General features: G+C 40.5%; 1 protein-coding gene across 3 annotated transcripts in view; it reads right to left on the bottom strand.

The window, feature by feature from the left end:
* The window catches only part of RALGAPA2 (Ral GTPase activating protein catalytic subunit alpha 2), a 330,418-nt gene that overhangs the window by 227,511 nt on the left and 89,050 nt on the right, over positions 1 to 13,857 (bottom strand). For 2 of the 3 annotated variants that reach the window (XM_073672456.1, XM_073672458.1), the window contains exons 16-21: positions 12,359 to 12,523; positions 11,534 to 11,674; positions 10,523 to 10,657; positions 10,060 to 10,157; positions 8,761 to 8,851; positions 7,089 to 7,265 (exon numbers count right to left, since the gene is read on the bottom strand). In XM_073672456.1, coding sequence (XP_073528557.1) covers positions 7,089 to 7,265; positions 8,761 to 8,851; positions 10,060 to 10,157; positions 10,523 to 10,657; positions 11,534 to 11,674; positions 12,359 to 12,523 — 807 coding nt within the window. The remainder of the gene's footprint in view (positions 1 to 7,088; positions 7,266 to 8,760; positions 8,852 to 10,059; positions 10,158 to 10,522; positions 10,658 to 11,533; positions 11,675 to 12,358; positions 12,524 to 13,857) is intronic. The other variant, XM_073672457.1, reaches the window with a different exon arrangement.

The following is a 13,857-nucleotide window of genomic DNA, read 5'->3' as shown; positions in this document are numbered from 1 at the left end:
CTCATTACAGGGAATCTTCCGTCATGGGTTCTGGCTGAATCATGTATTATAGAGATTTACACGGAAACTCTGGTGTAAGTGCTCACCGCAGAGCGCAGGATAAATGTGAGCAGAGCCTTACTGCGATCTTTGGGAGACATAATAAACAAATCAGTAGCAGGTGAAGAATTGGTTTTATTTATTTTTTACGCCGTTCCTCGTGCGGTATAAGTGATGAGATTACTTTATTCTTCAGGTCGGTGCGATTACAGAGATACCAGATTTATATCGGGTTTTTATGACTGACAGCTGTCACACACTAAAAGACGCTTTTTTTTGCAAAATCTAGTTTTTGCATCGCCATATTTTGAGAGCTATAATTTTTCCATATTTCGGCCGATAGAGTCATGTGAGGGCTTGTTTTTTGCAGGACGAGTTGACCTTTTATTGGTACCATTTTTGGGTACGTGACATTTTTTGATCGCTTTCTATTCCGTTTTTTGGGAGGTAAAATTAACAAAAACCAACAATTCAGGAATTGTTTTTTGAGGGTTTTTTTATGCCGTTCTGCGTGTGGTAAAAGTGATAAGGCAGCATTATTCTTCGGATCAGTACGTTTACAGCGATACTACACTTACTGTATATTTTTTTATGTTTTGGCACTTTTACACAATTAAACAATTTTATAGAAAAAATATTTTTTTTGCATCGCTTTATTCTGAGAGCTATAACTTATTTTTCGGCTGATGGAGCTGTATGGCGGCTTTTTTTTTTGCGGAACAAGATGACGTTTTCAGCGGTACCATTTTTATTTCCATTTTGCTTTTTGATTGCATTTTTTCCACTTTTTGTTTGGCGATATGATGAAAAAGCATAGGTTTTTTGCGCTGTTTTTTATTTATTTTTATTACGGTGTGCACAGAAGGAGTTAATTAGTGTGACAGTTTTATAGATCGGGTTGTTTCGGACGCGGCAATACTAAATATGTGTACTTTTTTTGTTTTTGCATAAATATACGGATTTATTGGTTTAATATTTTATTTATTTATTTTTACTTATTTTGTGATTTTTTTTCAACAGTTTGAAAACATTTTTTTTACTTTTTTTTTTTTTTTTTTTAACATTTTTACTTAGTTCCTGTATGGGACATTAATTTTTATTTTTTTAATCACTGATCTCATGCAATGCAATAGACATGTATTACATTGCATGAGATCTTTGCTGACAGTTTCACACTGTCTGTCTCCTGCTAGGCTCAGCCTGCAGCTGAAGTCCAGCAGGACACCATATATGGCAGATCTGGAGGCGGTCATGTGACCTCCAGCTGCCATAACAACGGCAGGTCCTGGAAGACATCAGGGGGCCGTCAGACAAGTAAGTGGACGACCCCCTCTCCTCTCACTATCTTCTATATGCCGTGATCACTATAGATCGCGGCATATAGAAGACAGCAAAGGGTTAACATCATTGGGACCTGATCCAATCAGGTCCCGATGATGTCCCCTGTCAGATGTCGCTCTGAACCGCAACCGCAGCACTTGCAGGACCCTGGGGGTCCTGAGGGCTGTGGGACCACCAACCATTCATAAACGTCGGCGCTGCACAGAGCCCAGGCAGCGCTGAAGTTTATGTACAGTGGGCGGTCGGGAAGCGGTTAAACAGTGCAAGTTTTCCTTGCTCTGTCATGGCAAGAAGGGCCGGTTTTAGACAGAGTGGGGCCCTGGGCAAAAATGTAAACTGGAGCCCCAAATACTAACATATTTGTATGATTGTAGTTTTCTTTTAACCCTGTCGGTTTACTCCTGTCTGTCTGGTTAGTGTTTTCCAATACACCTCCCTGGGAGGGGGAGGGAACAGATGAGGGTTAAGATAGGAGCATAGCAAAGTACAAGACCCCAGCGTTTCCACCATCCAGGGGACAAGGATAGCTTAGGGAGCCCCTAGTTTGAGGAATGGGGTACATGCCCACAGTCTGTTGTCACTATATGACACTTGTATTGGCACTTTTCATCCGTGATACCGGAGAGAAACAGACAAGTCTCCGTGAGTTCTGCAATGACACTGTCTGTAAAAAAAAAAACAACAAAAAAAAAAAACATGGACATGTGAACAGCCCCATTAGATTATAATGGGTGCGTGTTCTATCTGTGAAAAAAACAGATAAAACACGTACATGCAACATGGACATCTAAATGAGGTTAAATGAGAAAGAAGTTAATTAGGAAGTAACTTCTATTCATATACCAAAATGGGTTACTAATCCAGTTTTGCTGCACAAGGTTCTTGTTCAAACAGCAAGTGAGATCTCTTCTTCCGTCACCCTTATGGGTATGGAGCTATCAATAGAACCTGTCAGCACGATTTTCTAATGTAAAGGAATGACTGTAATGGCACTATAATACAGATTAAATTGATACATTTGGTGAGAAAATCTGATTTATTTTTCTTCATTAATCACCATTAGAAGTTTTCTGCAAATTAGATTTCAGTGCACAGGGGCCGAACTGTGCACTGGGTCTTCTCCTCCCTGTCTGTGATTCCCCGGCCCCTCTGGTGATAAAGAAGAACCACAAAACGGATTTCTTCACCAAAGGCATCAATTCACTGTGTGCTATAGCACCATTACAGCCATGCCTTTACTTTACGTTACAAAATCGCGCTGACAGGTTCTCTTTAACACTAGTAAAATCTTATATATTTACTTTGGAAAATTCGCTATATCATCTTATTCAAATGGGGACCAAAGTGGTTGGATTCACATTTATTAGTAGCCACAGGATAGGCCATTACGACTCAATCGGTGGGGATCTAAGCACCTTGGCCCCTTGTTTAAGCGTAGGAGTAGTTGAGCATGCACACCACAGCAACATTCATTCTTCATAGGACTGCAGAAGAAAGCCGAGCCTAGTGTTTAATTATCTCAGGCAGCACCATAGAAAGAACACAAGCGTGGTGTGCATCCATGACTGCCGTTACATTAAAGTGCAGAACTCACAGCAGTCAGACCATCAATTTAGTAGTTTTCACCTATGTTTTGGACAGATGATAAATTGAGTTTATTTGAATAACATTTTAAAAAGGTGTGAAAATGGATTTTCTGGCTTGTTGGTAGACGTCCCACTTCACAAAACCCTATATACAGGTGCATCTCACTAAATTAGAATATCATCAAAAAGTTAATTTATTTCAGTTCTTCAATACAAAAAGTGAAACTCATATTATATAGAGTCATTACACACAGAGTGATCTATTTCAAGTGTTTATTTCTGTTAATGTTGATGATTATGGTTTACAGCCAATGAAAACACAAAAGTCATTATCTCAGTAAATTAGAATACTTTATAACAACATCTTGAAAAATGTTTTTAAAATCCGAAATGTTGGCCTACTGAAATGTATGTTCAGTAAATGCCCTCAATATTTGGTCGGGGCTCCTTTTGCATCATTTACTGCATCAATGTGGCGTGGCATGGAGGCAATCAGCCTGTGGCACTGCTGAGGTGTTATGGAAGCCCAGGTGGCTTTGATAGCAGCCTTCAGCTCGTCTGCATTGTTGGTGTCTCTCATCTTCCTCTTGACAATACCCCATAGATTCTATATGGGGTTAAGGTCAGGCGAGTTTGCTGGCCAATCAAGCACAGTGATACTGTTGTTTATAAACCAGGTATTGGTACTTTTGGCAGTGTGGACAGATGCCAAGTCCTGCTGGAGAATGACATTTACATCTCCAAAAAGCTTGTCGGCAGAGGGAAGCATGAAGTGCTCTAAAATGTCCTGGTAGACGGCTGCGCTGACTTTGGTCTTGATAAAACACAGTGGACCTACACCAGCAGATGACATGGCTCCCCAAACCATCACTGATTGTGGAAACTTCACACTAGACCTCAAGCAGCTTGGATTGTGGCCTCTCCACTCTCCAGACTCTGGGACCTTGATTTCCAAATGAAAATTGGAACTCTGGGACCTTGTGGAGTGTGTCAATGACTGCCTTCTGGACATCTGTCAAGTCAGCAGTCTTCCTCATGATCGTGGAGCCTACTGAAACAGACTAAGGGACCTTTTTAAATGCTTAGGAAGCCTTTGCAGGTGTTTTTTGTTAATTGTTCTGATTTACTAAGATAATGACTTTTGTGTTTTCATTGGCTGTAAGACATAATCATCAACATTAACATAAATAAACACTTGAAATAGATCACTCTGTGTGTAATGACTCTACATAATATATGAGTTTCACTTTTTGTATTGAACAACTGAAATAAATTAAATTAGAATATCATCAAAATGTTAGTGAGATGCACCTCTATCTGGATGTCAGGAATTACAAGAGCCTGAACGAATCACAGCAAAGGCAGGAACAGTCCTCCCCTGTATATTAGTATGGGTGACAAGCAGAGGAGGAGACCTGGACGTTTAGGCTAGAAAGAGTTTGAGATGTAGAAGATACCTATATTTCTGATTAGAAGTGCCATAATACACTAGAATGGGCCATATAGGAGAGCGGCAGAACACAGTGAACAAGACGAGATACAATCTTTCAGACTTTCCATTAATTTGTCTGCTAAGCAGCTTACAAGTTATGTCATCGCTTACACCCCTTTACCCCCCAAGGTGGTTTGCACGTTAATGACCAGGCCAATTTTTACAATTCTGACCACTGTCACTTTATGAGGTAATTACTCTGGAACGCTTCAACGAATCCCGGATTCTGAGATTGTTTCTTCGTGACATATTGTACTTCGTGATTGTGGTAAAATTTCTTCGATATCATTTGTGTTTATTTGTGAAAAAAAAACAGAAATTTGGCGAAAATTTTGAAAATTTTAATTTTTATGGCCTTTAAATCAGAGAGATATGTCACACAAAATAGTTAGTAAATAACATTTACCACGTGTCTACTTTATATCAGCACAATTTTGGAACCAAAATTTTTTTTATTTTTTTTATTAGGGAGCTATAAAGGTTAAGGCTATGTGCCCACGATGCGGAAATGCTCCAGATTTTTCCTGAGCGTTTCTGCATCTCCCTGGCAGAAAAAATGCATGCGGATTGTACATGTGGATTGTACATGCGGATTGTACATGCGGATTGTACATGTGTTTTCCTGCCAGGGACAAGCGGAAGTGAAGCGATTTTAGCATCACTTGGAAAGTGCTTGACAACTTGGTCACACTATATAAATCCATGCAACCGGCATGGATTTATATAGTGTGACCGAAAGAATGGTAAAAAATAAATATATACTTAGCTTCTGATGGCCCCCAGTGTCTTTATTCAATGCGTCTCGGCTTGCCAACAGCTCGCAGTAGACTAAAGGACCTGCCGACGTCAGCGGTCGCGTGACCCATCACATGACTAAATGACGTCATGGCAGGTCCTTGAGTCCACCGCGATCTGCCGGCAAGCCAAGACAAAGACACTGGGGGCCATCAGAAGGTAAGTATAATATTTATTTTTTATTTTATTCTTTTTTTTACAGGTTCTATGGTACCCGGGTCCGGAGGAGTCTCCTCTTCTCCACACCGGGTACCATCCGCACATTGAAACGCATGGATTCCGCATGTACAGATGCAGTGATGTTCCATGCGTTCCAATGCAAGTCAATGGCGGCGAAATCGCTGAACTTCTGCGAAATAATTAGTAGTGCTGCGTATTTTTTCGCAATGAAAGGAACATGGCAGACCTTCTACCAAGTGTTTTTTAAGCGTTTCTGCAGCGGAATTGCCGCTGCGGAAACGCTTAAAAAACGCATCGTGGGCACACAGCCTAAGAGTTGACCAGCGATTTCTCATTTTTCCAACAAAATTTACAAAACCATTTTTTTTAGGGACCACATCACATTTGAAGTCACTTTGAGGGGTCTTTATGACAGAAAATACCCAAAAGTGACACCATTCTAAAAACTGCACCCCTCAAGGTGCTCAAAATCACATTCAATAAGTTTATTAACCCTTGAGGTGATTCACAGGAATTTTTGGAATGTGGAAGAAAAAAATTAACATTTAATTTTTTTCACAAAAATGTTACTTTAGACCCATTTTTTTTTTTATTATTTTCGCAGGGGTAACAGGAAAAAATGAACCCCAAAATTTGTTGTGCAATTTCCCCTGAGCATGCAGATACCCCATACGTGGGCAAAAAACAGTGTTTGGGTGCACGGCAGGGTTCGGAAGGGAAGGAGCGCCATTTGACTTTTTGATTGTAAAATTTGCTTGAATAATTAGCGGATGCCATATTGCATTTGGAGAGCCCCTGATGTGCCTCGTTTTTTATTTTTTTTACCGTCTTCACTAAAGGGGTTAACTAGTGAGACAGTTTTATAGGTCAGGTCATTCCGGACGCGGCGATACCAAATATGACTACTTTTATTGTTTTGTTTTTCATAATAATATTTATTAATGGGTACATTATATTTTTCTTTTTTGGTGGAGTCTTTTTTTTTTATATTTTCACAAAAAAATATATATTTTTTTCATTTTCTAACACTTTTTTTACTTTTATACTTTGTCCCACTATTGGACTTTCACTCTTTTTACTCTGATCGCCTGTATAGCATAGGGATGGAGCACCATCCCTGTACTTTACAGGCTGTGAGCGCTGCAGATGCAGAAGATACTTTGGTCATGCACTGCGCTTGACAAAAGTATCTTCCTGCTGTCTGGTGACCCGGATGTTGTCATGACAACATCGGGTCGTCATGGCAACATCCGGGAAGCAGCAGCAGACAGCGTTGGACGCTGGCAGGAGAGGTGAGTATCGCGATCACCTCCCCTTGCCCCTGCAATGCTGCGATCGACTTCGATCGCATCATAGCGGTACTATGTGCTGGGAGCGGGACGGGACCGCTCCCAGCACATAGCACCGGGTGTCACAGCACAGCCGGTGTGCGGACGAAATCAACTGGGCGTACTAATATGCACCTGGCTCTTAAGTCCCAGGGCACAGGTACGTATTAGTACGTCCTGAGCTTTAAAGGGGTTAAAGGGCATTAGGAGAGACATCTTACAGAAAAAGTAGTCCTGCGGAGATGCCTGAATGTGTCTCGAGCTCACACATCCTCCAGTGCAGGGTTTCATAAAACATGACCTTTCGGGTGAAAACAAAAAAAGTACCTGTGAGGGGTGCAGCAGGATCAGCGGGTGTGAGCTGAAGCCACTGCCGGGCATCATGGTCGATAGCCACGTCAGTCGGTGTTGTGATCTCAGGCTCGTCCTCACAGTTCTGCCATGGCATCAGATACTCAGGTTCCAGACTGTAGCCATTCATCACATCACTGCTGACACTTTCACCTGCAGTAAAGCTTAAAATTAGTCATCAATTCTTAAATTAAAATTCAGCTCTTTAAAATTGAAGCTACATTTCTACATATTCAACTAGTGACACTGTTGTATAGGGGCTTGTTCCCCAATTAAAATTACACCTTTTGTGTACAGATCCGATGTGCTAGTCATGAAAAATCTGGTGAAGTCATATGCAAACCAGGTTGTAAGTGCACTAGGGGCGTGTCACTGCACTTTGGACTGCTTGACATGCCCAAGCCGATTTGCATATAGATTCTACTCTAGAGTTCTCAAGACTGGCACATCGTATCTCCCTCCCCAAAAAATATAATTTGTATTCAAGGACAAGCGCCAATACAACCATACAATTACTTTCATATGTCAAAATGTGCTAACAGGTTCCCTTTAAGGACAACTCCAATTACATAGTAAAATGAGCAGGAGTGTGCACAAGAATCTAGAACTACATTGCACAGCGGACTCCGGTTCGCTGACCGTATACTAGAACCTATGAAAACAATCCGGCACCTTCTATATCAGCAGTGCAGCACAGGCTACAGCCGCTCCATGATATCTGTGCACAAGGATACAAGGCGTCCGCCCTACCCAGTCTTCTAGGCTCTTACATCCAAGAGGGAAGAAAATTAATTTTACAATGTTTCACAGTTTAAAATAGGTTTTCCTACTCATCCATTTATAATCAGGTTCATAAAGACCCCACCAAACAGTATATTTGCAGTGCACTCAATTTTCTCTACTGCTACTCTCACAGGAGGCATCACAGAACCCACGTGCCACCTTTCCGTTCTCCCTAGGTTAATGACTTCTGTAAATGGCCACTGCTGCTGAGGTACAAGGCTTTTAGGAACTAATTCCATAAAAAGTTAATTAACTTTGGAAATACACTGCTTTACTTATCTCGTAACACTCTTAATCAATAGAAGTTTTATTGCCTGCTCAGACAGAAAAGAAAATTCTGCTGGACTCTGGTTACTAGAAAGAAGTGGACTGTGAGAGCTCAGATGAGTGTGACAGATGCCCGTTTTAGTAAATACTTGGACAGTCCATGAATTATACCCTCTTTCTTGTGCTATTTCTCATAATGGAAACATATTTTTCTATTAACAAATGGGTGCCAAGTACTAAACATTTTGCACTATGCAAGGTAACCGGAAACATTTTTAGGGGTTAATTGGAAATTATATTTTGCTCTGTGAGACATGCATGTGAGAAGGGGACATGGCTGAGGTCTTTGATCTTGGACCACCACTGGTTTCCAGAATGAAAGAACTTTGCCAATGAAAACAATCTAAGCAGACAAAGCTGAAAATTACTGGCCTTTCCTTACATTATTCTATTGGTATATATGATCAATCACAAAAAAAGTGAATAGCTTATTGATGACATTTTGGAAATCAGTGAAAATCTGTAATCACAGATGTTTCCTATGTAGTCTTCTCGAGAGTACAAATTCCAATGCATGAACATAAGATCTGGTTAATACCTCTCTCGTGATCAGAACGTCGCCAATTTGAATGCTGAGAATCACTGTGCCACTCCAGCTCTGCCGGACTGCTGCTCCTCCGAATCATTATCTGCGAAAAAGGAGACAAGACTATTAAGGAAAGCAATCATATTATTCTGTGCGTTATGCTGTGATTTTCTGCAAAGCAAATTGCCTTTATCGCCTCAAAGGAGAATGTTAATTCCTTAGGCAAGCATTCCTGCATTTCTTCCAATCTAGTGCAGCTGCCAGAGTCTTATCATGTATTGCTCTTATGAAATGGCTGCCAGGGATAGATCAATAACATTCAGCTACTGTTCCCTGAAGTATACAGCAGTCACAGTGTCTCCTATGGGATGTATACACAGCAGTCTCAGTGTATCCTATGTAATGTATATACAGCAGCCTCAGTGTATCATATGTATATATAACAATCTCAGTGTATTTTATACAATATATATACAGCAGTCTAAGTGTATCCTAAGTGTATAAGATGCATACAGCAGAGTCTGAGTGTCACCTATGTGATGTATCTACACCAGTCTCAGTGTATATACAGCAGTCCCAGTGTATCCTATGTGATGTATTTACAGCAGTCTCAGTGTCTCATATGGAATGTATATACAGAAGGCTCAGCGTCTCCTATCATAGGTATCAATCTAATCAGCACTCTTACAGCCATGTCTTTATTTTATACTACAAAAGTGTGCTGAAAAGTTCTCTTTAAAGACTGTTGGAAAGACAATCCAGGTGACTACCTGATGTAGCTGCTTGAGAGAATGAGAAGCAGGTATAAAGAGGTCATCATAAAAAAAGGAGATACTTTTAAAAATCTAGGGTTGAACACATAATGGTTTGTTTCACATGTATTTCTTTAATCCTAATTTCCTTGTGTCCCTTCTTGGTTTTACAGCCTTCAGTCTGAATCTACAAAGTACAAATTGCAATAACAAGGAAAACCATTGCATGAACAGGTGTGACCAAACCATTGGCCAGTTTGAAATGTATAAATTCATATATACATATTACAATATAATTATATATATATTGTCAGAAACTACAGTATAACTGCTTTAAAAAAAAAAGGGCTGGATGTAGCCTCAGTACACATAATATTGTGGGTTATAGTTAAATTAGTGACAAAATGTATAATTGGTGGAGGAAAGTTGAACTTTATGGACCTAGGTCTTTTTTCAACCCATGTAATATCAGAATTTCTGGTGTATGTGGTAATGTTAACATCAAAGGAATGTTACTGTACATGGAGAAGCCTACAATAGAGGCATGGGAAGCACTCACCACTGGCCGATCAGCATCCTTCACCAGTCCATCAGTGGTTTCTTGTGCTGAGTCCAGTGAACATTCAGTAGTGTTTTCGTTTGTTTGTTCTGTGTCAGCTTAAGAATACAAAGGGGTTAGAAAATACAGCAAGCCAAGTCTCAGAGGGTGATAAGTCAGACGTGTATCTTACTCCCATTATTTCATTAATAATATATGCAACGTTGTAAGAAAGTATCAGGGTGCAAAAGTTGCAAAGAAAACTCAACTCCGTGTCGGTGATTCTCTGGTTGATTTCTAACCTCGGACCCACAGACCACAATGCTAAACACATAGCCATTGTGCTACCATTCAAGTATCATCAGTAAGAAAGCCTTTAGATACTGTACATAACGTTTTCATTAGAGGAGAACTACCTGCTCTATGGGATGAAAAGTCAATGTGGACGATCCAAAGTAGAAATGCATGATGGCTGACCACTCACCTTGTAAGGAGTCAGGACAGGACTGCTCGGCTATATCAGAGGTACTGCTACAGCGGGTAAGCTCCTGGGGTTCCTGACAGCCGACCCCTCCAGATTCATAGCCAGCTTCCTGTGGCTGCTGCATTTCATCCACTTCTAAGGAGTTAAAAAAAGGTTAAACTAAAATAGTATTGTACATTATGAATATTATTTAAAGAGAATGTGTCAAGACAACTTGACTACTGAAACTAGTGAGATAAAAATAAAAATAACTACTTTGTAATCAAGCTTTAAAGCCACATGCAAAGAGCCTGGAAGTGCACTGGGGACATGTTGATGCCCTCTGTCTCCATTTTCAAGCTAATTTGGACTGGGAGTCAATTCAATTTCTATTGTTGTGCTATGACCTATACAGTGATATCTCTAGTTTCAATGGTAAAATCATCCTCACAGGTTCTCTTTACACCTAATAATAGTGAAATGAATGCTTTACATGCCACAGTTATTCCCTCCAAATCAGTAAACTGTGCATTCACCCTGCTTGTACACGAGTCCCCCGATCACAGGGTCTCACCGCTGGGAGTCCCTGCAGACAGCGGGTATTCCTGTAAGTGCCGACCACTGCCAGGAGAACAGGCAGAGGATTTAATGCTACCTGGCACCTCCATTTTATTATATGCCCTAAGAATAAAATAGGATCTGAAGCAAACACCACCCCGTACATTAATCAAATCTAGATCCATGACTATTGTTTTTGTAAAGAGGACAACCTAACCCTTTAAAACCTTACATTAGAAATGGCATATGTCTTATGAATATTCCATAATAAAATAATTTAATTTATTACTAATTAGTGTATTAAATTATTGAAGACTTTAGTGAAGAAAATTAAAAAATAAGAAGCTGCAAGCATCTAAATCAGTTCAGATTGGAGAGAAGGAAAAATGACGTTAGACTGGAAGGTAAAAGAAGATGGAAAACCTAACACGGCAGAACAGGGAAAAAGGAATAAGGGAGAGATAGATACAGTACCTGAAAGTTTCTGAGAGCAAGAAGCATAAGAGATACCAGGTAAGAGAGAGCTCACAGTGTGGAGGAGGTGGGGGACGCTTTTAGCAGCTGGCAAAGCCTCATACAGATGAACACAGTTGCTGATAGACTGACTTCTCTTGGCTTTAGAGAAGAGTAGAAGGAATAAGAAAAAGTGTCAAATAATGACCATCACACAAGAGATCCAATACTGTAACGTCCAACATAGGAACTATCTAAGAGTTCAACACCAGCACCGAGGAGACCACAAGTGAACCAGTTCGGAAACACAATGAGGGATTAAGTGCTTGTCTTCATAGTGGAGTCTTCAGGGTAATGTTTTGATGTGTCAAGTCAAACAAAATCATGGGGGATGAAGGCACATGAAAATCTGACCATAGAGCAACAATAGGAAAGATGGAGTGTTTGTGTAGGGTGGGAGGGGGAGAGAGTGAAAGGCAACGACCAATACAGCCAATGATTGTCTGCAGTGGTCACGTGTCGTCAGTGCCAGAAGGCAAGCAGGTTGCCCCGGAGAGGGAGAATCGATGGGAAATCACTCCACCAGGTGATATCCAGCTATCTCTGTGTACCAAAATAAAAAAAAAAAATCATTGGCATAGATGTGCACTACAATGTATGAAAATTTCAGCTGTAAATGATTGTGAATCTGTCTGACCACACATGCGCTATCCTGTTTACTAAGCTACGTAGATTTCTCAGAAAAGGGCCAGAAAAGGTTAATAAAGTATAATAAAAAAAAAAAAAAAATCACCACACAAATAAGGCTGCACCCATTTTGAATTTAAGAATTTTTTCATAATTTACCTGTGGCTTTTTGCCGCACAATGTTCCTGGCTTTCTCCACACCGGGAGCCCCTGAGGTAGTAGCACTGCGGAATCTCATCGGCTCATGAGCATCGGCATGATGTCTCCAACTCAAGGAGAAAGACCTGCCAACTGCAGCCCCCTTCTGAGGATCAGCATAGCCACCTAAGACAAGTATAGAGAAGAACAAGAAAACGTCAAGCTGGAGTAATCAAATGAAAGAAGCACAGAACTACTGACTTTTTATAAATTAGCTAAAATATAATATTCTAATAACCTAAGTGTGCAAATAGCCACTTCAGAGAGGAAGGAGACAGGAGATATAGTGCCTCCTATTGGAAGTAGCAATCCTAAAATTCACAATCGACCTTTGCCACATGAATTGAGACAGGCCGTCAAAACAGAAACTTAATTTGCAGACACGTTTCGGGTTGTTTACCCCTCAGCAGTGCAAAGCAGGTGAACTGCTTAGATTGTAATCTTGCAAGCAGGGCTCTCACTCCTCTTGGTATTTGTTAAATTATGTGTTTACTCTATTAAAGTCTTGTCTTAATGGTCTGTAAAAGTAACCTCTGAAAGGTAAGGTGCTGTGGAATATGTTGGTGCTATAGAAATAAAAATTAATTATTATAACTTGCTTGGCTGGGTGAGACGCTTTGACAGAGAAATCTAAGGGGAAAGTATCTCCTTGTGAAAATTGCCAAGTCGGTGTAAGGAGACTTGTAGGCCATGCTGATACTATCATTCACCGTAAAACTGTATTTTACTAAATAGCCACTAGGTGTCATTATTTTGACAGCTGTGTGGACGAACACACAAACATATCAGGTTTTTACATTTTAAAGTTTAAAATGTGTTGCCCAGCCCCCATGAAATATACAGAAATTAACTTTAAAACCTCTTAACTTAATAATATCGTTACATTATGCCGGGTGCACTGGACGTAGGTTCAATTGCTCCACTTCCAGTCCAAAGCTCGACACAAAGGGATAGTGCTTTCTGAGTCGGCAAATGACCAAAGCAGTTTTAAACGTAACCGACTGACTACTGTTTTCAATAACTGAACCAGCCTCCTTCGCAGTTTAGAGCAGCCAGCGAGCTACCTTCTCTGCAGGCAATGCATAGATCAGAGCAGGAGACAGGATCAGCTATAGAAATGAGCAGTAACCAGACCCTGCACACACAGCTCACCTTCCAAATGTCCTGTTTCAGCACAGCGGCTCCAGTAATTCCTGCACCTGCTCACTTGTCATACATCATTCACATGACTGCTGGAGACAATCACCGGACTCAGCAATTCTTTTTATTTTTTTTTTCTTTCTCCACAGCATTGCTGAAATATGGGCTCCTGAAGTTTTGGTCACCCAATATGCAAATGTTACCTTCAACCAAGGGGATGGCAACATTCTGTTCTGGGAAAATTTACTTTTTCCCCTCTATGATGCTGCCCTAACATAAAAAGGCAGCGTGACACAGGGGAAGAAAAAAGAAAAATGCCC

The sequence above is a fragment of the Phyllobates terribilis genome, unplaced genomic scaffold (assembly GCF_046119375.1).
Source record: "Phyllobates terribilis strain yellow unplaced genomic scaffold, ASM4611937v1 Scaffold_3__8_contigs__length_932513732, whole genome shotgun sequence".
NCBI classification, from domain to species: Eukaryota; Metazoa; Chordata; class Amphibia; order Anura; family Dendrobatidae; genus Phyllobates; species Phyllobates terribilis.
This window is presented reverse-complemented; position numbering and strand designations above follow the sequence as displayed.